The sequence below is a fragment of the Apodemus sylvaticus genome, chromosome X (genome assembly GCF_947179515.1).
Source record: "Apodemus sylvaticus chromosome X, mApoSyl1.1, whole genome shotgun sequence".
Lineage (NCBI taxonomy): Eukaryota > Metazoa > Chordata > Mammalia > Rodentia > Muridae > Apodemus > Apodemus sylvaticus.
The window spans coordinates 12,080,511-12,105,006 of NC_067495.1; the positions used below are offsets into that span (position 1 = coordinate 12,080,511).

General features: G+C 45.2%; 2 protein-coding genes across 3 annotated transcripts; one reads left to right on the plus strand and one right to left on the minus strand.

The window, feature by feature from the left end:
* The first annotated feature begins 45 nt into the window (after positions 1–45).
* On the plus strand, positions 46–13,661 carry LOC127675640 (uncharacterized). Of its 2 annotated transcripts, XM_052171689.1 has the most exons (5): positions 46–958; positions 1,392–1,447; positions 1,582–1,658; positions 10,916–11,958; positions 12,796–13,661. In XM_052171689.1, exons 4-5 carry the CDS (start codon positions 11,305–11,307, stop codon positions 13,546–13,548), a joined length of 1,407 nt encoding a protein of 468 aa, XP_052027649.1. In that variant the 5' UTR covers positions 46–958; positions 1,392–1,447; positions 1,582–1,658; positions 10,916–11,304; the 3' UTR covers positions 13,549–13,661. The 2 variants fall into 2 exon arrangements, with proteins under 2 accessions (XP_052027649.1, XP_052027650.1); XM_052171690.1 differs by having other exon boundaries at positions 10,916–13,661.
* On the minus strand, positions 9,597–22,599 carry LOC127675536 (putative protein SSX9). The gene is made up of 6 exons (XM_052171612.1): positions 22,498–22,599; positions 22,150–22,264; positions 21,911–22,000; positions 15,777–15,826; positions 15,132–15,207; positions 9,597–9,712 (listed from the first exon to the last, which is right to left on the minus strand). The coding sequence occupies exons 1-6, from the start codon at positions 22,591–22,593 to the stop codon at positions 9,597–9,599; spliced, it is 543 nt and encodes a 180-aa protein (XP_052027572.1). The 5' UTR covers positions 22,594–22,599.
* Between the last annotated feature and the right edge of the window lie 1,897 nt (positions 22,600–24,496).

Genomic DNA, 24,496 nt, shown 5'->3' on the forward strand with positions numbered 1-24,496 from the left:
CTACGCTCATTTTTTTCCTGCAGCCTGAAATACAGCTTCCTGTATTTTCTTTGTGGGATATGAATTTTTTAGGCTGTTTATAGCATAGGGAATTTTTCTTTCTTTCTCCCATGGCAGATAGTTTCAGCAGGCAAATTAGTCTAGGTTGTCATTGTGTGTGGACGTTTTAGCACTCATACTGCATTGTCCCAAGATCTTCTACGTTTCCACTGAGAAATCCTTTGTTATTGTAATAGGGTTTCCTTTTCAGTGGCTTGCTACCTTTCTTTTGCAGCTTCTGTGTACTCAGTGCCTTAACTAAGATCCGCTGTATTTCTGGTCTGGTCTCTCTGGTATTGTGTGTGTTTCTGCTATTTGTATGGGTGCATCTTTCCCTAGTTTGGGGACTTGTTCTATGACACAGATGTGATTGATGGGGGGGTGGCACATTCCAGACCCAGCAAGCAGAACTGAAAAGCTTTGGCCACACGGTTCTGGCTTTAGAGTGAAGGATACAAGAAAGGAGTTATGGAATCTCCCTCTCTGACTAAGGAAAGCCACTGAAGCCAGGCTTGGCTCAGAGCGTCCCTGCATGGAAGCCCAGATGAGCCACTGCATGCTACCGTGAAGGGAACGCCAGGATTGTGTTGGAGACCCCAAGGTGAAGGAGACGCCAGAGCCATGGGATACATGCCAAGGAGAGCTGCAGGCTGGGTATGAAACCAGCCCAAGAGAGAGAAGTGCATTGCGGTCAACAAAGCTGACAGGAGTTGGAGGTCTGAAGAGCGCTCTGACATCAGACATGCAGATGCAGTCTTTGGTATTTGCCCTGTTGTTTTTCTGGTTTTCCTTTGGTTCAGTCTTTCCTCACTGTGCTCCCTTTCCTCCCTTTTAGAATAATAGACTGAGATCTCTACATGAAGAAGAGGGGCAGAAGGCAGGCTGGAAGACAGATGTGGGACAGGCGTGCCTGCGGTAGGTAAGTAGTAGGAGTCAGTAGCATTGTAGTTATAGGTCCAGTATTCCTCTCTGGAAAGGTTGCAGGGATGGGTGGATTTGGCAGTATGAGTCTGTCTCTGGCTAAAGAAAGGACTCCGTGTGCTTAGGAGGATGGATCCAGTGGGTAGGGCTAAATGAAGTTGTCATTGTAACTATAGGCTTGGTATGGGGACCAGAGCAGCTCAGCTGAGGCAAGGGCAGGGGCGGATGGAGTTAACAGCACAAATCTGAGCTCTTTTCTTGAAGGGGAACAGGAGCACATGCACAGGACACATCTGTCAAGATCTTTAATAAGCTGTCATACTTTCTAGGCAGATGGTCATGCCACTATAAAAAAAAACGATCTAGTTCCTTTTATTTTATGTATATGAATGATTTACCTTCTTGTATATATGTGTGCCATGTGTGTGCAGAGCCAGGAGAGGCAAGAAGAGGAAATCACAACTTTAGAAGTAGACTTAAACACCAGGTGAGCTGCCTTGTGCGTCCTGAGAACCAAATCCGGGTCCTTTGTAAGAGCAGTGTGTACCCTTAACCACAGAACCATCTCTTCATCCACTGATCTTGTCACTTTTAATGGTAATATTATTTTTGTTGTCCTAGGGATCTGTCCCAGGACCTGGCTGGCCCATGCTAAGAAAGGGAGTCACAAATACAGGACTCTGACACCGTAGAAGGAGGTATGCTGCTGCTGTTTTAATATATTTTGTTGTGACCTATATACATGCACATAATATATTTTAACCATGACGGTGTCCCATCACTATGTTGGATCCCCTCCCATTCCTCCTGATCCCAGTGATTTTATTACTACTCTTCTATTTTCATGGGTTTGGGGCTTTTTGTTTGTTTTTGTCAATCCATAACTTTAATTAAGGTTACCTAGAGCAGCATGTGTAGAGGGGCAGTATTTAACAGACCCCTACCTGCCCAAATATTTCATCACCATCACTACCAAGTACCCTGTTTTTGTTTCCTCCCTCTACTCCTGATCCCAATACTCAGGTAGAACCTACCCAACCCAGTGTCTTAGGGTTTTACTGCTGTGAACAGACACCATGACCAAGGCAACTCTTACAAGGACAGCATTTAATAGGAGCTCGCCTACAGGTTCAGAGGGTCAGTCCATTATTTGCTAAGGTGGGAACATGGCAGCATTCCGGTAGGCATGGTGCAGGAGAGTTTTACATCTTCATCCAAAGACTGCTAGTGAAAGACTGACTTCCAGGCAGCTAGAACGAAGGTCTTAAAACTCACACCCACAGTGACACACCTACTCCAACAAAGCCACACCTACTCCAACAGGGCCACACCTTCTAATAGTGTCACTCCCTGGGCCAAGCATATACAATTACATTCCACTCCCTGGCCACCATAGGCTTGTTCAAACATATGAGACTTTGGGGGCCATACCTAAACAGAGCATAGTGCAAAATACCATTTAGGCCAACATCCAAAGTCCCCATAGTCTATACCAGTTTCAACAATATTCAAAGTACAAAGTACAAAGGATTTTCTGAGATTCATCCAATCACTTAACTGTAATCCCTAAATCAAGACAGGAAACCAGCTGGGCAAACTCCAAGCACTGCATCCCCATGGCTGATGTCAAAGCAGTCTTCAGATCTCCAGCTCCTTTTTCATCTTTGTTGACTGCAACAAACTTCTTTCTCCTGGGCTGGTTCCACTCCCTGTCAGTAGCTTTCCTCAGCAGATGGCCCACGGCTCTGGAATCTTGAACACTTGTAGTCTCTAAGACAACTTCATTGATACAGCTTCTTGTTCCAATGTCTGGGATCCATACATGAACTTCTGGGCTCCTCCAAAGGGCTGGTGTCACTTCTCCAGCTCTGCCTTTTGTAGCACTCTAAGCGCAGGTTGATCCGCTCCACTGCTGATGCTGTTCTTGGTGATCATCCCATGGCACTGGCATCTCTGATACACTGGGGTCTTCCTCTGCACTGACGCTTCACCAATAGCCTCTCATAGGCTCTCTTCATGGTGCCAAGCCTCAACTCCTTTGCATGGCCCCTTCAGTCCTGGGCCATCAATTGCAACTGAGGCTGCATCTTCACCAATGGCTTTCCACAGCCTCTCACAGTGTCAAGTCTCAGCTGTGCTTCATGACCCCTTCATGCAATCAAAACTAGTACCACCCAGGTGACTCTTACACATTACCAAGAATAGTGGCAGCATGCGATACAACCTAGGCTATCTCTGGAACACACTTTCTTTGTGCTCTCTCTCAGAAAACACTTCCCAGATTTTACCTCAGTGATGCTGCTCTCTTCTTAATCACTGCTAATTTCTTAGCTCCAGCTAACCAGCACCAATTGTCCCAGTAGTCCCTTCTATTTTTCACTCTAAAGCCAGGGCCACATGGCTAAAGCTGCTGAGTTCTGCTGCTTGCAGGACCTGGAACCTGCCCCCCCCCCTCGCCCGCTTTGTTCTATTACATTATCACCAGCTTTCTGTTTTCCAACTCCTTCACTGCCTAAGCTTGGCTGTCCTGGATCTTGATCTGTAGATTGACCTTGAACTCAGAGATCTGCATGCCTGTCTCCTGGGATTAAAAGTGTGTAACCACCATGGCAGGTCTAAACGTAACTTGCCCCAAAGTCCTAGTCTCTTAATCTGGTCTCTTCTAGAACATAGGATTCAGCTCTACTCTACTTCCTGGTACCCCTTTAATTGGACTCAAACCATATATTTTGTTTCTTTCCTTCTCAACTTGCTCCTTTTCATTAAAATGTTCTTCATAAGAGAGAACTCCAATAACCACACAACAGAATTTACACCGAGCTGTTTTGAGACTTCCTGTTTCAAAGCAATTAATCTAAATTTCTTCACCTTAGCCTCAGGGCAGACTCTTTGGACAATGGCAAAAAGCAGCCACATTCATCACCAAAATACCACAGAAACAGTCTCCAGGCCACATACTGAAATTCTTCTCCTCTGAAACCTCTCGGTCCAGGTCGGCACAGTTCAGATCACTCAGCAACAAAGTCTTCTGCATTCCTACTAAGATGGCTCATTAAGCCCTGCTTAAAGCATTGCACTGCTAATCCAAATCCAAAGTCCCAAAATCCCCATTCTTCCAAACAAAAGCATGGTCAGGCCTATCACAGCAATACCACAGTCCCTGGTACCAACTTCTGTCTTAGTTAGGGTTTTACTGCTGTGAACAGACACCATGACCAAGGCAACTCTTATAAGGACAACATTTAATTGGGGCTGTCTTACAGGTTCAGAGATTCAGTCCATTATCATCAAGGCAAGAACATGGCAGCATCCAGGCAGGCATGGTGCAGGAGGAGCTGAGAGTTCTACATCTTCATCTGAAGGCTGCTAGCAGAATACTGGCTTCCAGGCAGCTAGGATGAGGGCCTTAAAGCCCACACCCACAGTGACACACCTACTCCAATAGGGCCACACCTCCTAAGAGTGCCACTCCCTGGGCCAAGTATATATAAACCATCACACCTTGGTAGTGTCTCTTCTATCTTCAGGATGTTTTGGTCAACACGTGGTTTTCATTTGTTTCCTATAGGGACATTGCTAAGGGATTAAAACCCGAATCATGGGTACTTTAGAAGTGGCTACACCACAAAAGTAAATTTCCCTCACCCTCTGAAAGCATTAATTACCTAGAGTTCCTTCTTAGGGAGGAGTAGGATTTCATGAGCCACTCTCCCTAGCAACTGTTAACTTTTTACCAATCCTCAGGAATGGCTCATAAGCATTCTACCCTCTCTATGACAGATTATGAAGGCCCAGTCTTCTGCAGGTAATAACAGCTGCTGAGACTTCAGGCATGCAAAGACTATATCATGTAGTAGAGACTTGAGTCCACACCACTCCACCCTCTCCTCTGCCTCTTATATTCTTTCTTTCCTTTTGTCCATGGATTTGCCTAGCCAGTGGAGGGGATAATATTCGCGCTTCTTTTAAGGCTGCCGAATTCCACAGTCACATATTCTCAATACTTTGGCCAGTTAAGAATCTCTGCAGTAGCTGCTATCAGACACTTCTCTGGCAAAATCCAATAGCAGCACTAACTTGTGGGCATAAAAATGAATAAGTAGAAGAAAATTTGACCTCATATCCAAATTTGTGATTGTACTGTACACAAAAGTGAACCCTGAAACCAGTCCATGGGACCTTTTCCTGATTGTTGTCATTGTCAGTGACTTTAGAGTTTTAATCCCAGGCATAATGTTTACTGCTACCACCATCTATCTCCTCTTGACATTTGGCCCTTCTTGCCACAATTGGGATGCTGTATATTTGCTGATAACTAATGGACACTGCTAAACCTTCTAAGCCTCAGGGATGAAGCTAAAATGCACAAATAGCTTCTCACTAAGAGAATTATCCATGCCACACCAGCTATAACTCAGAGCTTCAGAAATTCTGCCTTGGAAGTAGGTATATCCACATATGTACTCTGCTAATATATAGATTTATGCAAGCTGAACTATGTGGGATGATGTAACAGAGCAGGGAACATATAAATTTCACCTTTTTTTTTTTTTTTGGTTTTTTTGAGACAGGGTTTCTCTGTGTAGCGGTGGCTGTCCTGGAACTCACTCTGTAGACCACGCTAGCCTCGAACTCAGAAATCCGCCTGCCTCTGCCTCCCAGAGTGCTGGGATTAAAGGCGTGTGCCACCACCACCTGGCTACATTGTAATTTCTATAGGAACATATGAATAACACTTAAATATCCATAAATGAGTTGAGCTGTGGGCGGTATTCTTCCATTCTGCATGACTGTAAGACAAAATGGTTTAGGTCATGTTTTCAGAACCCTACAACACAAGGTTCATGCCACAGACCTCTGAGCATGCCACTGCAGCTGGAAAGCATTAGTCTGCCATTATTGGCATTTGCCTTGGGAGGGATCTTCAGTACTTGACTGTGATTCAGTACTTGTGTGATTGTTCTGATGGCCTTTCAGTGAGTGTGAGTATGACAGATGACGAGGTAAGGGCACTTCTAGAGAGTGACAAGAATAGCCAGTTTCCAACTTCCATTCGTAGCTGCCAGTTTCCCTAATATATAAGATTATCTTCCTCCAGCAGAGGACCGCTAATTCTGCTTCAAAAGTAGACTATTTTTCTCTTCGCATTTCATCCTCAGGACTCTATTTCCTTGATGTTTCAAGGCAGCATACAAAGTAATGGGTTTAATAATGACATAGTCTCATATTTTTGGCTTTTAATCAGTCCCAGTCCCAATCACCTTGTCCCACCCCATGTCATCTTGCTGGTCCCCTTCTTTCTCCCTGATTGTCCCTGTTACTACTTTCCTGGCCCCTGTATACAGGGTTACTCTTTGTGGACCCCACCTCCCATTTTACGATACCCTTTCTAGTTTCATGTCCCCCCAGTACAAAGTTACACAAGAACACAAATGTAGACGTGGCTACTCATTTGAAGTTAACCCTGAACCATCTCTTTCTGCATTTGGTTTACTTTGTTGAACACATCCATTTATCAGCACCTCTGACCCTTCTCTGCATCCTCACATAGTGCTGAAGCAGAGCTCTCTTGTCTCTCCCCTCTCTACAGTTCTGTTCATCAGAGCCATATCCACAGGAACCCACATTACCCCATCATGCCTAGGAGAGTTACTGGGGCATTATGGCTCCTACATAGGAATGGTATGTGAAATGGACATAAGACACGGCTCACCTCATAGCATCAACCATGGAGCATTAAGAATAATTCTAGACCAGACTTCAGCCTTTATCATGCCAGCACAGATTATGTGTCCCTTGTCTGCAGTGACCCAGAACCCTAGGTCTCATTTGTACTACATCCTTCAGATATAAGCCTTAACTCTGCTATTCCATAAGCCCTTCTGCCTTTGCTGCCATGCGGGTCTGACCTTGGACTTGGCTCTAGTCTCATGCTTCTTAGCATAGAGTCTGTTAACTGTCTACTTCATCAGTCTTTACTATTGAGCCACATGCCAAGCTAAAGAGAAGTATCCTTTTTGAAACAAATAATTATTATTTATTTTAATAGATATGAGCATACTGTTGTTGTCAGACACCCCAGAAGAGGGCATCAGATCCCATTACAGATGGTTGTGAGCCACCATGTGGTTGCTGGGATTTGAACTCACGACTTCTAGAAGAGCAGTCAGTGCTTTAACTACTGAGCCATCTCTCCAGCCCACGAGGAGTATTCTTTATTGTGAGTTTTGATAAGTAGTGCTCACGACACTTTTCTTGTGATGACTCTGCTGTATTCCTTAACTTGTCCCTGTGTTGCTCCCTAAATTCTGTTCTAGGGACCTAGGTCAATGTTAAAATCACTTAGAAATGTGTTCAATCACACCATGCACAGTAGTCTACTCTTGTAAGCCCAGAACTCCAGTGACTGGGGCACAAATACCACAATTAGGCTATAAAGTGAGTTCCAGTGTAGCCTGGGATGCATAATTAGAACGTTTCTGTGAACAAAAATAAAAAGAGGAAGATGTTTATTATAACCCAAGAGAGGCTATGATCCTACTTGGAAGTTTACAGAGGACAATCGCAAATTTGGTGCCAGCCTGGGTGATTTAGTGAAACATCATCTGAAAATGACACAAACTGAGTGTGTGTGTTAATTTTGGTAGTCTGAGTATTTCAGAAAAGTTTAAGACATAGTAGTGAAAGTTCCACTTATTCCCCATGTGTGAGGACATTTCTAAAACTAATTATGTTTGGGATCCCTCATCTACTCAGCAAGTGAATCTGTTCATGATGTCACATGATATTGGTAGTTATGTGGGAGGCAAGGACTTTTGAGGAATTAGCTCATTAGAACCATGTACTTGAGTCTGTTTCTTGGGCCCTTCCTATATTCCTTGTTGGCCACCCTAACCCAAGATGAAGGGAAGAACAGCCTCTCCTGTACACTGCAAGTATGGGGAAAGCATCCATCAACTGAACCCACTGAAACTTCAAGCCCAGAGTGATCTTTCTGCCTTAAATTTCTTTCAGTATCCTGTCAACAATGAAGCAGAAACCACTAGTCCAGGGTAGTTCAGTGGTAGGGTCCTTGCCTCACATGTTGATTGACATGGGTTCAATCCCTAGAATCAGACATTACAACTTACCCCCAAAAAGCTAAAATTAGAGGGTAAAAAAATAACTTTTAATCTTCATAGACATGGGCATCTGTCTACACTGAGCCTCAGGCTCTTTGGTAGACGAAGGTCCTATGTGTTGACAAGCAAAGCCAGGTTCTCCCACATCACAGAATTTGGATTTGTCATGTGTGTGCAGACAGGGAAGGAAGTGTGTACTAGCCAAAAAATGAAATGAGACAGTTATAACTAGATACATTTCTAATGTAGCATGGCAGGTAACTGGTGACCCTAGTGATGACTTCTATATGTATATGCAATACAGAAAAACATGTTGGCATAAACAAATAGATGTCTGCTTGGCAGTCCTAGGCAAGGGGATGGTAGTGTACTTCAGTGCAGGAATGACTGACACATGATGCCTCAGATAAGTACAGGACACACAAACAGCAATTAGGTATGTGCCTTGCTGAAGGGAATATTAATAGACTTATTATGTTTCCAATCGTTTTTTAGTTATTTTGTGCATGTATGCACGGATATGTGTGTATGTGTGTGCATGCATGCATTCAGTTGTGAATATCAGAGGACACTGTCAGGAAGCCAATTCTCTCTGTCCATAATGTAGGTCTTTAGGATTGAACTCAAGCCAACTGGTCTGGAAGCAGGGTAGGGTCCTTTATTACTGAGCCATCTACCCTGCTTGAAACATTGATATTCTGCCAGAGTGGCTGTCACACAGTAAGATAATACTAACAGAGTGCTTAGCATGTACTACCCACAGTGCTTGCCATACAGCGAGATCTATGCTTAAAGAGTGCCTGGCACAGAAAGAGCAACTCTAGTGGGGCTCAGCCCAGTGACAATAATAGGAAATGTTTGGCGCGCAGTAAAAAGATTCCTAACAGTGTTTGAGATATCCTACAAAACGAAGAAAACAAACACTTGACACACGTGTAACTCAGAACTCTAGTAAACTTTTATAAATAAATAAATAAATATGTACGTGTGTGTATATATAGTGCTGATATTTAGTCTTTCAAAGCTGTGCTGTGATCCTGAATTCCCACTACATCCTTCTTCAACCGTGGGCTTATTTCGACTCTCTGTGGTTGAGATAAGAAAGAGAAGAAAGAGAAATACTAGTGAGTTGCCACCACCTACTCACTGCTCTGTTTCCTCCTGTTCTTCACAGCCTACGTGCTTTCCTTCCCCCCAGCTTCAGAGCTCTGCTCCGCAGGCAAAGCCTCTGCTTGAGCACAGGGGCTGCCTCACCTTGTCTTTGAAATCTTTAGCCAGAGGAAGGTGTGGCCTATACTTTGAGTGCTAGCCTAAGATTTAGAAGCCCATAGCATCCTGACTAGGGAAGGTCTCCAAACTACCCAGCACTGGAGTAAAGGAAGCATGACATATTACTTCCGGTTCAGTGTTACATCCCAAAGGACTAGGAGTGGATGACTGGGTAGGGCCCAATACCATATGGGAAATGTGTGTGTTCTGGGAGTTGTGAGATGTGTCAGAGGACCACTTACGGGTTTAATCATCATCATCTTCATCATCTTCTTCAGGATCACTAATCTCTTCATATATCACTCGGGTCTTTCTCTCTCGCAGCCTGTGGCTCCAAGCGTTTACCTGAATGGCACCACTTTCTGAAATGTGGAGAGGTTAGTGCATGAGAGCTAGGTAGGTCATTTAGGGACTTTCTCATCAGAAAGGAACAGGGCTTGTCCCTCCCATGAGCCCATGGGCCTTCACATCTGCTGACTCACAAAGACTGAGATGTCACCCATACAGCAGTACAGACCAAAGGCTAGTTTGGGTTATACCATCCAGTGTACTGTCCGGTTCCTCTCCCCATCCCCTGATATAGATTTCCTATTTTATCCTCCATTAGGAGGAGGACCTAGTGACCATTCACTTATATTGTATGAATTTCAGAGTTAGCTTCAGAGCATGTAAATGACTTGTCCAGTGTTATGTGGTTTGCAGAAGAAGGACAAGTCCAATTATGATTATGGAGACACATTCTAACATCTAAACTGGTGCTGGCTGAGTGTGTCATCCGGAAAGGCCTGGGATTTTCAGTGCCTATGCCAAACATCTCGAGCATGGTGGGGAAACCAGAATATTGTTTCCACAGGCTTTGCTCTCATCCATCGCCACCCTATTGTCTGTCCCCAAAGCATGTGCTTTCTCTTAGGTTTGCTGGTGTCTCTGAGCCTACTGTCCCTGGAACACATGTTGGAGTTATTCCCCCTGTGCTGCCCTCTTCGGTGGTTTTTCAATACTGAAGCACTTGTTTGGGTTGTCAGTAGCGTTTCTGTATGGTCTCAGAGGTTAAGTGTCTTCTCATATATTTTCCTAAAGGTTATATTAGCATAAATTAGTTATATGTTCCATTTCATTATGCCCTTTTATATGCATATATATAATGTATTTTCATCATGTGTACACCTAATTTCTGTCTTGAGTAACACTGACGCCCTTCCTCCCTACACCTAGATCCCCCTTTATGTCCTCTTGGTTTGTACTGGTGAGACCCAGTGAGTTTAGTCAGGCTTACAGATATGTGCATTAGGCCTCACTGGCCTTTCCCTGGCTGCTGGGATCTGCCTTCACATCCTCTGAGAGGGCAGAACCTGCTGAGCCCCTCCTTTCACGGCAGAATGTTAAAGGCCTTGATCGTTTGCAGGTGTTTTTAAAGGATTTTCATAACGTATTAATCACACTTGACAAAGTATTTCACTTTTTGTAACTAAATAAAAAAGAACACGGGTGTTTAAATGGGAAAGAAATGTCCTAAGTAAACCGAGTTTCCAGGGCTACAATGTTTGCCTTTATATTCTTAATAGACTGTCATTTGCGCAAGCAGAAGAGATGTAATTAAGAGCGTGGAACAAAGAAGATTGGGCAAAGAAAGCACTGGAGGCACTCACCAGCTCTGGGAAAGGCTGAAATATTTAATACAATGCTGCACACAGAAGCTGGTGGTGCAGTGTGTGGACAGTTAGTAAAGACTGAATAGCATGAAGGACACGACACTGCATGCACCCTGGTGGCATGTACAGATGAGCGCACCCTGGTAGCGTGTGCAGATGAGCACAGCATTGTGGCATATGCAGATGAATGCAGCACGGTGGTGTGTGCAGATGAGCGCAGCACGGTGATGTGTGCAGATGAGTGAAGCACAGTGGTGTGTGCAGATGAACGCAGCACAGTGGTGTGTGCACATGAGCGCAGCATGGAGGTGTATGCAGATGAGCGCAGCACGGTGATGTGTGCAGATGAGCACACCATGGTGGCGTATGCAGATGAGCGCAGCACGGTGGTGTGTGCACATGAGCGCAGCATAGAGGTGTGTGCATATGAACGCAGCACAGTGGTGTGTGCACATGAGCGCAGCACGGTGGTGTGTGCACATGAGCGCAGCACGGTGGTGTGTGCACATGAGCGCAGCACGGTGGTGTGTGCACATGAGCGCAGCACGATGGTGTGTGCAGATGAACGCAGCACGGTGATGTGTGCAGATGAATGCAGCACGGTGATGTGTGCACATGAGCACAGCATGGAGGTGTGTGCACATGAGCGCAGCATGGAGGTGTGTGCAGATGAGCGCAGCACGGTGGTGTGTGCACATGAGCGCAGCACGGAGATGTGTGCACATGAGCGCAGCACAGAGGTGTGTGCAGATGAGCACAGCAGGGAATTGTGTGCAGATGAGCACAGCACGATGGTGTGTGCACATGAGCGCAGCACGGTGCTGTGTACAGATGAACACAGCATGGTGATGTGTGCAGATGAATGCAGCATGGTGATGTGTGCACATGAGCGCAGCATGGAGGTGTGTGCACATGAGCGCAGCATGGAGGTGTGTGCACATGAGCGCAGCATGGAGGTGTGTGCACATGAGCGCAGCACGGTGGTGTGTGCAGATGAGCGCAGCATGAAGGTGTGTGCAGATGAGCGCAGCATGGTGGTGTGTGCAGATGAGCGCAGCATGGTGGTGTGTACAGATGAGTGCAGCATGGTGATGTGTGCAGATGAGCGCAGCATGGTGGTGTGTGCAGATGAGCGCAGCATGAAGGTGTGTGCAGATGAGCGCAGCACGGTGGTGTGTGCACATGAGCGCAGCACAGTGATGTGTGCACATGAGCGCAGCACGGTGGTGTGTGCACATGAGCGCAGCACGATGGTGTGTGCAGATGAACGCAGCACGGTGATGTGTGCACATGAGCGCAGCATGGAGGTGTGTGCACATGAGCGCAGCATGTAGGTATGTGCAGATGAGCGCAGCACGGTGGTGTGTGCACATGAGCGCAGCACGGAGATGTGTGCACATGAGCGCAGCACGGAGGTGTATGCAGATGAGCACAGCAGGGAATTGTGTGCAGATGAGCACAGCACGATGGTGTGTGCACATGAGCGCAGCACGGTGGTGTGTACAGATGAACACAGCATGGAGGTGTGTGCACATGAGCGCAGCACGGTGGTGTGTGCACATGAGCACAGCATGGAGGTGTGTGCACATGAGCGCAGCACGGTGGTGTGTGCAGATGAGCGCAGCATGAAGGTGTGCGCAGATGAGCGCAGCATGGAGGTGTGTGCAGATGAGCGCAGCATGGAGGTGTGTGCAGATGAGCGCAGCACGGAGATGTGTGCACATGAGCGCAGCACGGAGATGTGTGCACATGAGCGCAGCATGGTGATGTGTGCACATGAGCGCAGCATGGAGGTGTGTGCACATGAGCGCAGCACGGAGATGTGTGCACATGAGCGCAGCACGGAGATGTGTGCACATGAGCGCAGCATGGTGATGTGTGCACATGAGCGCAGCATGGAGGTGTGTGCACATGAGCGCAGCACGGTGGTGTGTACAGATGAACACAGCATGGTGATGTGTGCAGATGAGCGCAGCACGGAGATGTGTGCAGATGAACGTAGCATGGTGATGTGTGTACATGAGCGCAGCATGGAGGTGTGTGCACATGAGTGCAGCACGGTGGTGTGTACACATGAACACAGCACGGTGATGTGTGCAGATGAGCACACCATGGTGGCGTATGCAGATGAGCACAGCATGGTGGTGTGTGCAGATGAGCGCAGCACGGTGGTGTGTGCACATGAGCGCAGCACAGAGATGTGTGCACATGAGCGCAGCATGGTGGTGTGTGCACATGAACGCAGCATGGAGGTGTGTGCACATGAGCGCAGCATGGTGATGTGTGCAGATGAGCGCAGCATGGTGGTGTGTACAGATGAGCGCAGCATGGTGGTGTGTGCAGATGAGCACAGCATGGTGATGTGTGCAGATAAACACAGCATAAAGGTGTGTGCAGATGAGTGCAGCATGGTGATGTGTGCACATAAGTGCAGCATGGCAGCGTGTGCAGATGAATGCAGCAGGGGATGGAGAAGAAAGAAAGGAGACAGTGATAGAGTATCAAAGAACCTCGTGCCAGAGGTGATACCACACAGATGCTGGTGAAAGCACATCAGGTGGAACTGGGCTTGGTAGTGCCTACACCATTTCTGTTGATATCAAGATGTGTCATTGGTCACTAATCATGTGTCACCTTTCAGTTAACCTTCTGAGTCATGTATGAGGGGTTCTAGGTACAAGTAAAAGAATGTTGTTTCTGAGCTCGAAAGCAGAATTAATTTTCTTTTATTGTACATTTGCATTTTTATTTCTGTGTATGTCTCTGTGTATGTGGAACATGGATGTGGGTCTGCCTGTGGAGGAAGCACTGTGTCAGATCCTCTGGAACTGCAGTGTTGGATAACAGTGAGCACCTATGTATTTGCTGTCAGGGTCCCCTCACGCATCAGTCCTTAGTTGTGTCCTCACTGGCCTCTAATCTCAGCTCCCAGAACTCTCTACACTAGACTGGACCCTACAACTGTGGAAAAGCCCCATTCCATAAAGAGTCAGGGGCCTCTGAGGGTTCCTCTAGCTTGGGGCTGTGGGGCAGACAGTTCTCAGGTATAGATATGGCCTGGAGTTGATCCAGTGGGAGAGGTCCACTGTGAAAGCCCTGTCATTCTAGTGAGACAAGTGCATGGCCCTTATAGGGTAGAAGCCAGCTGGCAATCCCTATGTGGAAAGTAAGTGTCAGGATGAGAGGAGACAGTACTGACAGGAGCATCACCTGGGCTTCAGAAACTAAGGAAGACCTGACTACACTTCAGTGGTTTAGGCTACAGATTAGCGAGCTAGTGGAACTGCTCTTTGGGTGAATAATTTAGCACAGTTGTGGTGATCCTCATTATCAGTACTCTAATTATTAAAAAGCTCCAATTGAGGAAAACAGGTCTGGTACTGTAAGTCTGACCAAGAGCACGTAGTTAGTTACACAGGCCCCCTGGGAAAACCCATTATTATGATTTTGCTAAATGAATGTAGTACAGACTGTCTTCTAAATTCATACATCTCTGCCCATAGGTAAGCGAGCTCTCAGCATCAGAGAAGTTGTTTTGTACAGTGGATTGCCCAGATAAACATCAAATACATGTCACACACCTTCCTTCCAAGCTCCATCTCAGATGAGGGGTTTGAGAGATTGCAAGAGACAGAAGACATTTGGACCAGAGCAATGTAGTGCTTGAGAGCTGTCAAATTCAGGAACGCACAATAGGCATCTTTGTCCCCATGAGACCTGCACAAGATCAAGCCTGCCAGCACTCTAGCATGGAGTGAGTAGGAACTCATGTGCTCTCAGCCTCCAGAGTAGCTCTTAACAGTAGGTGGCTTTTGTGGGAGGAAGAGTCAGTTATCTTTAAGAATATGTCCCCTGGTAGGTCAACTGTACTCTAGTGGATGGTTCTACCTCCCACAGTATGTAGATACCACAAATTGGGCTTGGGTTGTTGTTTAGTTTTTTTTAAATAAAAAAAAGTATGGACGTTAGGAGAAAAACAACTAGGAAAGATGTTTTATATTATTAGATGAAAGGGTACGGTATGTGTGAATATGATTAAAACACATTATATAAACTCCTCAAAGAATTAAATAAACACATTGAAAAACAATAACGTATGTTAAGGACAAGGAATTAGACTGCAGCTAACCTGCCAAGTTGGAACCATTCTCTCCAGAAGCAAGTCCTCCTTTTACATTGTGAATACTTATTCTCACTGATGCCAGCTATAAAAGAGAATCAGAGATAAGGCATTTTGGCAAAGAGTAATCTACAAGGAGTATTTCTGCTACTTGATTTAGGATGTTCTAATTTGCTGGGTAATATTTAGGACAGGGCCTGACAAATAAAAAAAAATCACACACCATAATTAGCCAGACCCAAAGATTCAATGACTATACCTATATGTAATAACTATATTCCGATAACTATACGAAAGATATAGTTAGAATTAACATTTGAAACAATATGTGGCCAGGCCCGGTGGTGGCACATGCCTTTAATCCCAGCACTTGAGAGGCAGAGGCAGGCGGATTTCTGAGTTCAAGGCCAGCCTGTGGTACAGAGTGAGTTCCAGGACAGCCGGGGCTACACAGAGAAACCATGTCTCAAAAACAAACAAACAAATAAAAGAAAAAAAAACAGCATGTGAAACTTCACATTAAAATTTACACTTCAAGTATCAAATATATATTTATATACTTATCTGCCACTAAAATGAAACCTATCCTCACCAATGTGGACATGAACTGAGGGACAAGCAAGGTGCACTCCTATAGAAAGAGATGATACTTGCCTTCATCCGCTTTCTTGGTGTCCCGCCAAGAGTTTCATCAGAGCATTCAGCTACAGAGAGTGACAAATCAGAAGGTTTTGTTTGTTAGTAAATATTTGAATGGCTCAGAATCTTGCTGATTTAGGGAAGGCTAGGGTGAAAAGTGAGCACACTCACGAAAAAGGGGCTGGTAGAGGCCAGCTCTTTCACCTGACTACTGGCAGGTGTCATTGTAGAAGTCTCGTTCTGATTGGTTAGGAAGTGTCAGTTAAGCCTCATCACTGCCTCATCCACTCCCAGCACATTTCCTCTATGTCATAATAGTAACTTGATTTCAAGAAAATGTTGAACTGTCTAAACTTTCTGATGTGGAATAATGAAAAAAATGCTTAATACATAACATGATTTGAATGGTCAGGTTTTAACTGTGTGAGGAAGCATAGGATATTAAGTGCTTTTTGGCAGCTACTGAGTATAATAATTTTCTGTTATTCTCAAACACTGTGCATAAATATGAGACCTAAAGTTTAGGTCAAGTAAACTTCTAGTGGAAGCTACTACAACCTGACTTATGTTCCTGGAAAGTCACAAGCCAATAGGACACAGGAAATTCTGACTCACTCCAAAGGTGTAAAACATTGCCCATTTTCCACAATAATGTTTTAGATTTTATATAGCCATAACCATAACTCTAACCCTAACCCAACGCTAACCCTAACCCAACCCTAACCCTAACCCTAACCATAATGCCTAACCCTTAAACCTATCCCTAACCCTAACCCTAACACAAACTTAACTCTAACCCTAACCCTAACCCTAGCAAAAACCTAACCCTAACCATAAACAAACCCTAACCCTAACTCTAGCCCTAAACATAACCCTAAGCCAACCATACCTGATCCCTAACCCTAGCCATAACCATAACCCGAAGCCAACACTAACCTAACCCTAACCAAACCCTAACCTAACCCTAACCCTAACCCAACCCTAACCCTAACCCTAACCAAACAGTAACCCAACCCTAAACCTAACCCTAGCCCTAACCCAAACTTAACTCTAACCCTAACCCTAACCCTAGCCATAACTTTAACCCTAAACCAACACTAACCTAACCCTAACCAAACCCTAACCTAACCCAACCCTAACCCTAACCCTAACCAAACCATAATCAAACCCTAACCCTAAACTTAACCCTAACCCAACCCTAACCTAACCATAACCATAATCCTAATCCAACCCTAACCAAACCCTAATCATAAACTTAACCAAAACCTAACCCTGACCCAACTCTAAACCAACCCTAACCCTAACGCTAACCCAACGGTAACCAAACCCTAACTCTAACCCTAACCCTAGCCCAAAACATAACCCTAAGCCAACACTAACTGATCCCTAACCAATCCCTAACCTAAATCTAACACTAACCCAACCCTAACCCTAACCAAACCCTAACCCTAAAGTTAACCCTATCCATAACTCTAACCCTAAGCCAACCCTAACCTAACACTGATCCAACCCTAACTTAACCAAACCATAACCATAACCCTTACCCTAACCCAACCCTACCCAAACCCAAACTCTAAACCTATCCATAACCCTAAACATAACCCTAAGCCAACCCTACCCATACCCTAACCGACCCCTAACCTAAATCTAGCACTAACCCAACTCTAACCCTAACCCTAACCCAGCCCTAACAAAACCCTAATCCTAAAGTTAACCCTAGCCATAATTCTAACCCTAAGCTAACCCTAACCTAACCCTAAGCCAACCCTAACCTAACCAAACCATAACCATAACTCTTACCCTAACCCAACCCTAGCCAAACCCAAACTCTAAACCTATCCCTAGCCCAAAACATAACCCTAAGCCAACCCTACCCATACCCTAACCAACCCCTAACCTAAATCTAACACTAACCTAACCCTAAACCCTAACCCTAACCCAACCCTAACAAAACACTAGCCCTAACCGTAACCCTAGCCAAACCCTAACCCAACCCTAACCCAACCCTAACCCTAACCCAACCCTAACCCAAACCTAACCTAATGCAACCCTAAACCTAACCTTAAACCTAACATTAACCCAACCCTAACCAAACCCTAACCCTAAACCAAACCCTAGCCATAACCCTAACCCTAAGCCAACCCTGACCTAAGGCTAACCAAACCATAACCCAAAACTAACCCTAACCCTAAACTAACCCAACCCTAACCCTAACTCTAACCAAACACTAACCCAAACTTAACCTAACACTAGCCCTAAACCTAAAACTAGCCCTAACCGTAACCCTAGCCAAACCCTAACCTAACCCTAACCCAACCCTAACCCTAAACCTAACCCTAACCCAACCCTAAACCTAAACCTAACCCTAACCCTAAGCCAACCCTAACCAAGCCCTAAACCTAAACCTAACCCTAGTCAAACCATAACCCTAAGCCAACACTAACCTAACCCTAACCAAACCCTAACCTAACCCTAACCCTAAACCTAACCCTAACCCAAGCCTAAACCTAAACCTAAACCTAACCCTAACCCTAAGCCAACCCTAACCAAGCCCTAAACCTAAACCTAACCCTAACCCTAAGCCAACCCTAACCAAGCCCTAAACCTAAACCTAACCCTAGTCAAACCCTAACCCTAAGCCAACACTAACCTAACCCTAACCAAACCCTAACCTAACCCTAACCCTAACCCTAACCCTAATCAAACCCTAACCCAACCCTAATCAAACCCTAACCCTAAACTTAACCCTAGCCCTAACCCTAACCCTAACCCTAATCAAACCCTAACCCAACCCTAATCAAACCCTAACCCTAAACTTAACCCTAGCCCTAACCCTAACCCTAAGCCAACCCTGACCTAAGGCTAACCGAACCATAACCCAGCCCTAACCCTAACCCTAACCTAACCCAACCCTAACCCTAACTCTAACCAAAAACTAACCGAACCTTAACCTAATACTAGCCCTAACCGTAACCCTAGCCAAACCCTAACCTAACCCTAACCCAACCCTAATCTAACGCAACTCTAAACCTAACCTGAACCCAACCCTAACCCTAACCCAACCCTAACCAAGCCCTAATGCTAAACCTAACCCTAGTCATAACCCTAACCCTAACCAAACCCTAACCTAACCCTAACCCTAACCCTAAGCCAACACTAACCTAACCTTAACCAAACCCTAACCTAACCCTAATCAATTCCTAACCCAACCCTAATCAAACCCTAACTCTAAACTTAACCCTAACCCTAACCCTACCCCTAACCCCAAGCCAACCCTAAACTAAGGCTAACCATACCATAACCCAAACCTAACCCTAGCCCTAACCCTAAACCCTAACCCAAACCAAAAACTAACCCAACCCTAACCAAACCCTAGCCTTAAACCTAACAATAGCCCTAACCGTAACCTTAGCCAAACCCTAACCTAACCCAACACTAACCTAATGCAACCCTAAACCTAACCCTAACCCAACCCTAACCCTAAACCTAACCCTAACCAAACACTAACCCAACCTTAACCTAACCCTAGCCCTAAACCTAACAATAGCCCTAACTGTAACCCTAGCCAAAGCCTAACCTAAGGCTAACCGAACCATAACACAAACCTAACCCTAACCAAATACTAACCCAACCCTAATCTAAACCTAGACCTAAACCTAACAATAGCCCTAACCGTAACCCTAGCCAACCCCTAACCTAACCCTAACCCAGCCCTAACCTAACGCAACTCTAAACCTAACCCTAACCCAACCCTAACCCTAACCCTTAACCTAAACCTAACCCAACCCTAACCCTAAACCTAAACCTAACCCAACCATAACCAAACCCTAACAAACCCTAAATCTAACCCTAGCCATAACCCTAACCTAAGCCAACATTAACCTAACCCTAATCAAACCCTAACCTAACCCTAGTCATAACCCTAACCCTAAGCCAACACTAACCTAACCCTAACCAAACCCTAATCTAACCCAACCCTAATCAAACCCTAACCCTAAACTTAACCCTAGCCCTAAGCCTAACCCTAAGCCAACCCTAGCCTAATCCTAAACCAACCCTAACCAAACCCTAACCCTAACCTATCCCAACCCTAACCCTAACCCTAACCCTAACCAAACACTAACCCAACCTTAACCTAACCCTAGCCCTAAACCTAACAATAGCCCTAACCGTAATCCTAGCCAAACCCTAACCTAACCCTAATCCAAGCCTAACCTAAGGCTAACCGAACCATAACCCAAACCTAACCCTAACAATAACCCTAACCATAACCAAACACTAACCCAACCCTAATCTAAACCTAGACCTAAACCTAACACTAGCCCTAACCGTAACCCTAGCCAAACCCTAACCTAACCCAACCCTAAACCTAAACCTAACCTTAACCCAGCCCTAACCAAGCCCTAACCCTAACCCTAACTTTAACCCTAAACCTAAGCCAACACTAACCTAACCCTAACCAAACCCTAACCTAACCCTAACCCTAATCAAACCCTAACCCAACCCTAATGAAACCCTAACTCTAAAATTAATCCTAGCCCTAACCCTAACCCTAACCTAACTCAACACTAACCCTAACCCTAACCAAAAACTAACCCAACTCTAACCAAACCCTAGCCCTAAACCTAACACTAGCCCTAACTGTAACCTTAGCCAAACCCTAAACTAACCCTAACCCAACACTAGCCTAATACAACCCTAAACCTAACCCTAACCCTAACCCAACCCTAACCCTAAACCTAACCCTAAAACTAACCCTAACCAAACCCTAACCCTAAACCTAACCCTAGCCATAACCCTAACCCCAAGCCAACACTAACCTAACCCTAACCAAACCCTAACCTAACCCAACCCTAACCCTAACCCTAATCAACCCCTAACCCAACCCTAATCAAACCCTAACCCTAAACTTAACCCTAGCCCTAAGCCTAACCCTAAGCCAACCCTAACCTAACTCTAAACCAACCCTAACCTAACCCTAACCCTAAACTTAACCCTAGGCCTAACCCTAACCCTAACCTAAGCCTAACCTAAGGTTAACTGAAACATAACCCAAACCTAATCTTAACCTTAACCCTAACCAAACACTAACCCAACCCTAATCTAAACCTAGACTTAATAAGCCTAACACTAGCCCTAACCATAACCCTAGCCAAACCCTAACCTAACCCTAACCTAATCCTAGCCCAACCCTAACCCTAAACCTAAACCTAACCCTAACTCAACCCTAACCAAACCCTAACCCTAAACCTAACCCTAGTCATAACCCTAACCCTAAGCCAACACTAACCTAACCCTAACCAAACCCTAACCTAACCCTAACACTATCCCTAATCAAACCCTAACCCTAAACTTAACCCTAGCCCTAACCCTAACCCTAAGCCAACCCTGACCTAAGGCTAACCGAACCATAACCCAACCCTAACCCTAACCCTAACCAAACACTAACTCAACCCTAACCAAACCCTAGCCTTAAACCTAACACTAGCCCTAACCGTAACCTTAGCCAAACCCTAACCCAACACTAACCTAATGCAACCCTAAACCTAACCCTAACCCTAACCCTAACCCAACCCTAACCCTAAACCTAACCCTAACCCAATCCTAACCCTAAACCTAAACCTAACCCTAAACCTAAACCTAAACCTAAAACTAACTCTAACCAAACCCTAACCAAATACTAACCCTAAACCTAACCCTAGCCTTAGCCCTAACGCTAAGCCAACACTAGCCTAACCCTAACCAAACCCTAACCTAAACTAACCCTAACCCTAACCCTAACCCTAAGCCAACCCTAACCTAAGGCTAACCGAACCATAACCCAAACCTAACCCTAACCCTAACCTAACCCAACCCTAACCCTAACCAAACACTAACCCAACCCTAACCTAAACCTAGACCTAAACCTAACACTAGCCCTAACCATAACCCTAGCCAAACCCTAACCCAACCCTAACCCTAACCCTAACCTAACCCAACCCTAACCCTAACCCTAGCCAAACCCTAACCTAACCCTAGCCCAACCCTAACCCTAACCCTAACCCTAGCAGCCCTGATGTGAAGAAGAGAAGAGATGCCTGTCACCTTATAGGCATCTTGACTAAGGAGGTGCTCTCTCACAGCACCCCCATCACCTTCCTTCCCCTCACCTTCGCTGTCATGAACTTCAATACATTCGACCAGGGATTCCTTGGCCTGCTCCTTGCAACGCATGAAAACTGGTTGGTTCACTGTGACCCCTAAAAGAAAGCAAAGTGTTTGTTGTTTAACGGGCAGCACAAAGAGGGGATATGCTGCTAGGATGTGGGGTACAACGCTGCTACAAGAAGATGTGGCACAGCAAGCAAACTGGAAAGCCAGGCTGCTCTGTACCCAGATGTCCTGTTACCTAGGCCGGTCATTCTGACGTAGTTCCTTTTCATATACACATAGGCACTTTTCTGCCATTTGGTCAGCTTTCCCCACTCTTCATCCGAAAAGTATGCAGAAATATCCTCGAAGGCCTAGGAAAGAAGGAAATGTAAATTCTGGCAACTGTTCTGCTGAACATGTGTGCCCTCTGTGTGGGAAGGCCTTAGTGGTCCACCGAGGAAGTCAAGATAATCGATCCTGGGAAATGGGAGGGTTGAGCGAGAGATGTGAGTAACAGCCTTTTCCCCAGCTGCTAGAAATGCTCAGTGCTGCTCATTTGTTCTCCTCCCCCACTTACTGGCCACCCACTCCCTGGCCACCTCACCTTACATATATTCTTTGGTTCATAAAACACTTCCACAGGGATCTTTGCGCAGGAACTCACTGTTTCCATATCAGTGTGATTTTGAAAAGACACCATCTTGTCTTCTTCAGGCTCAAAACAAAATGTCCTGTGAAGGAAGACATAAGACATTACAAGTAGTAATAGTCAGTACCTTCTTGTCCTCCTTCGCACCCAAGATCATCTATCCTTGATTAGGTCTATGGGCAAGTCAGTGGTTAGGAATCACTTAGATTCAATGAACACATGAGAATGTATCTGGAGTCTTTGAGGAGTCAAGCTTCTGTCCGATTAGTTGCCCTGGAGTATTCATTGAGATTAAGCCTCAACAAAGGATGTGCCTAGTCAGCTTGATATGCCAAGACTGGTTGATATCCATGGGAGGGATGCCCTTTTCTGAAGAGAAACAGAGGAGGAGTGGATGGGGGAGAGAAGGGAGATGGGGGGAGGACTTAAAGGAGAGGAGGGAGGGGGACCACAATTGGGGAGTTAAAGTACGCAAATAAGTAAATAAATAGATTTAAAAGTAATAGACACAATAAACTTTTAATAAAAGACATTTCTGGGTACCTGCTGAAAGTTAAATACATGTGTCTCCATCATTACCTACTCTTCATTTTTTCTCCCTGGAAACAGAATATGACTAGGTTGCTAAGGTAACAGAGAAACTCTGGACCCAAACACTTTTCCTGTACCTGCCTTTTAAGAAATTTAGATCACCCTTCTGTGGTACAGTGCCCTGCATTGTGTTTAACTAGTCTGGTGTGCCCAATGTGAACTTGGTAAGAGGATCGCCACAGGCTTAATAGTTTCCCAACTGGTGGTTTCCAGGGACCTAGGAAATGGACAAAGTCAAAGAGCTTAGCACATCTCAAGATACACTAATCAGAGATCCTCAAACTGAAATCCTCAGAAACCTTTTAGTGAGTGGACATTGAGCTGTTTCTGGGACCATGAAGACTGTGTCTTTATCCAGGAGGAAGTTGGAAAGTAGCCCCTCTGCCAGAGAGCATTTGGTGTCACTGAGAATGGGGGAAGTCTTGAGGCACATAGGTGGTTTCAACATTTGTAAAGCTAAGAGGCATACTACTTCCCTCAGAAATAGTGGCACACTGGTCTGTCAGACATAAAGTGGTTATAGTTTCTAGGTTCCTTAAGTAACTGCCCAGTAACAGTTTAGCTCAAAGAACAGTTCTATGGGTTGAGGAATGCTAGAGACACAAGAGAGGCACAAGTTAGTCTTTACAGGGTAACTTTTCTATCTGTTCAGATTTAGTTGATTGGGACATCCTCAAGAAAGAACCTACCACAGACAGGAAGCGACAAAGGAGTGTTTCTCCAAGGAAAACCTCAAATAAGTACCTTGATTCAGCTGTCCCTAGAGACCCAGCAACCAGAGCAGCTAAACCCTCTGAACTCCTCAGCGAAGTGGGCGGGGCAAGTGACGTAAGATGGAATGTTGGAGCCCAGGGTTCCAGAGAGGAAGTAACATCACAGAGGGCATGTACCAACTGTCCCCACCTGAAATGTCATCACCTGTCCCCTTGGTACTGGCCACTCCTGGATCTGATTACCTGTTGAAATGTGCATTCCTATGGATGCCTGGTCCTTCCCTTGTATCTAGACTATCCTCTACTATGCAGTTGTTTCTGTAAAAAAAATAGCTAACCACTTCAAATCTTTCTCCTCTGTCTTCCTTAGTCATTCTAACCTGGGATATCTTTGCAAATAAACCCATAACATTTAAATTATTTATTAAAGGAAAGCATTAGAGTTGAAATTATTCCTATATGTGCTTTCTCCAAAGACCCAAGAACTTGTTTTCTATTAATATTCTTTATTTTTTCTTAAGTTAGGGCATTTTTATTTTATTCATTTTTTAATTAATTAATTAATTTTTTTACACTCCATATTTTATTCCCCCGCCTCTGTCCACCCTCCAACTGTTCCACATCCTGTACCTCCTCCCCACCTGTCTCCA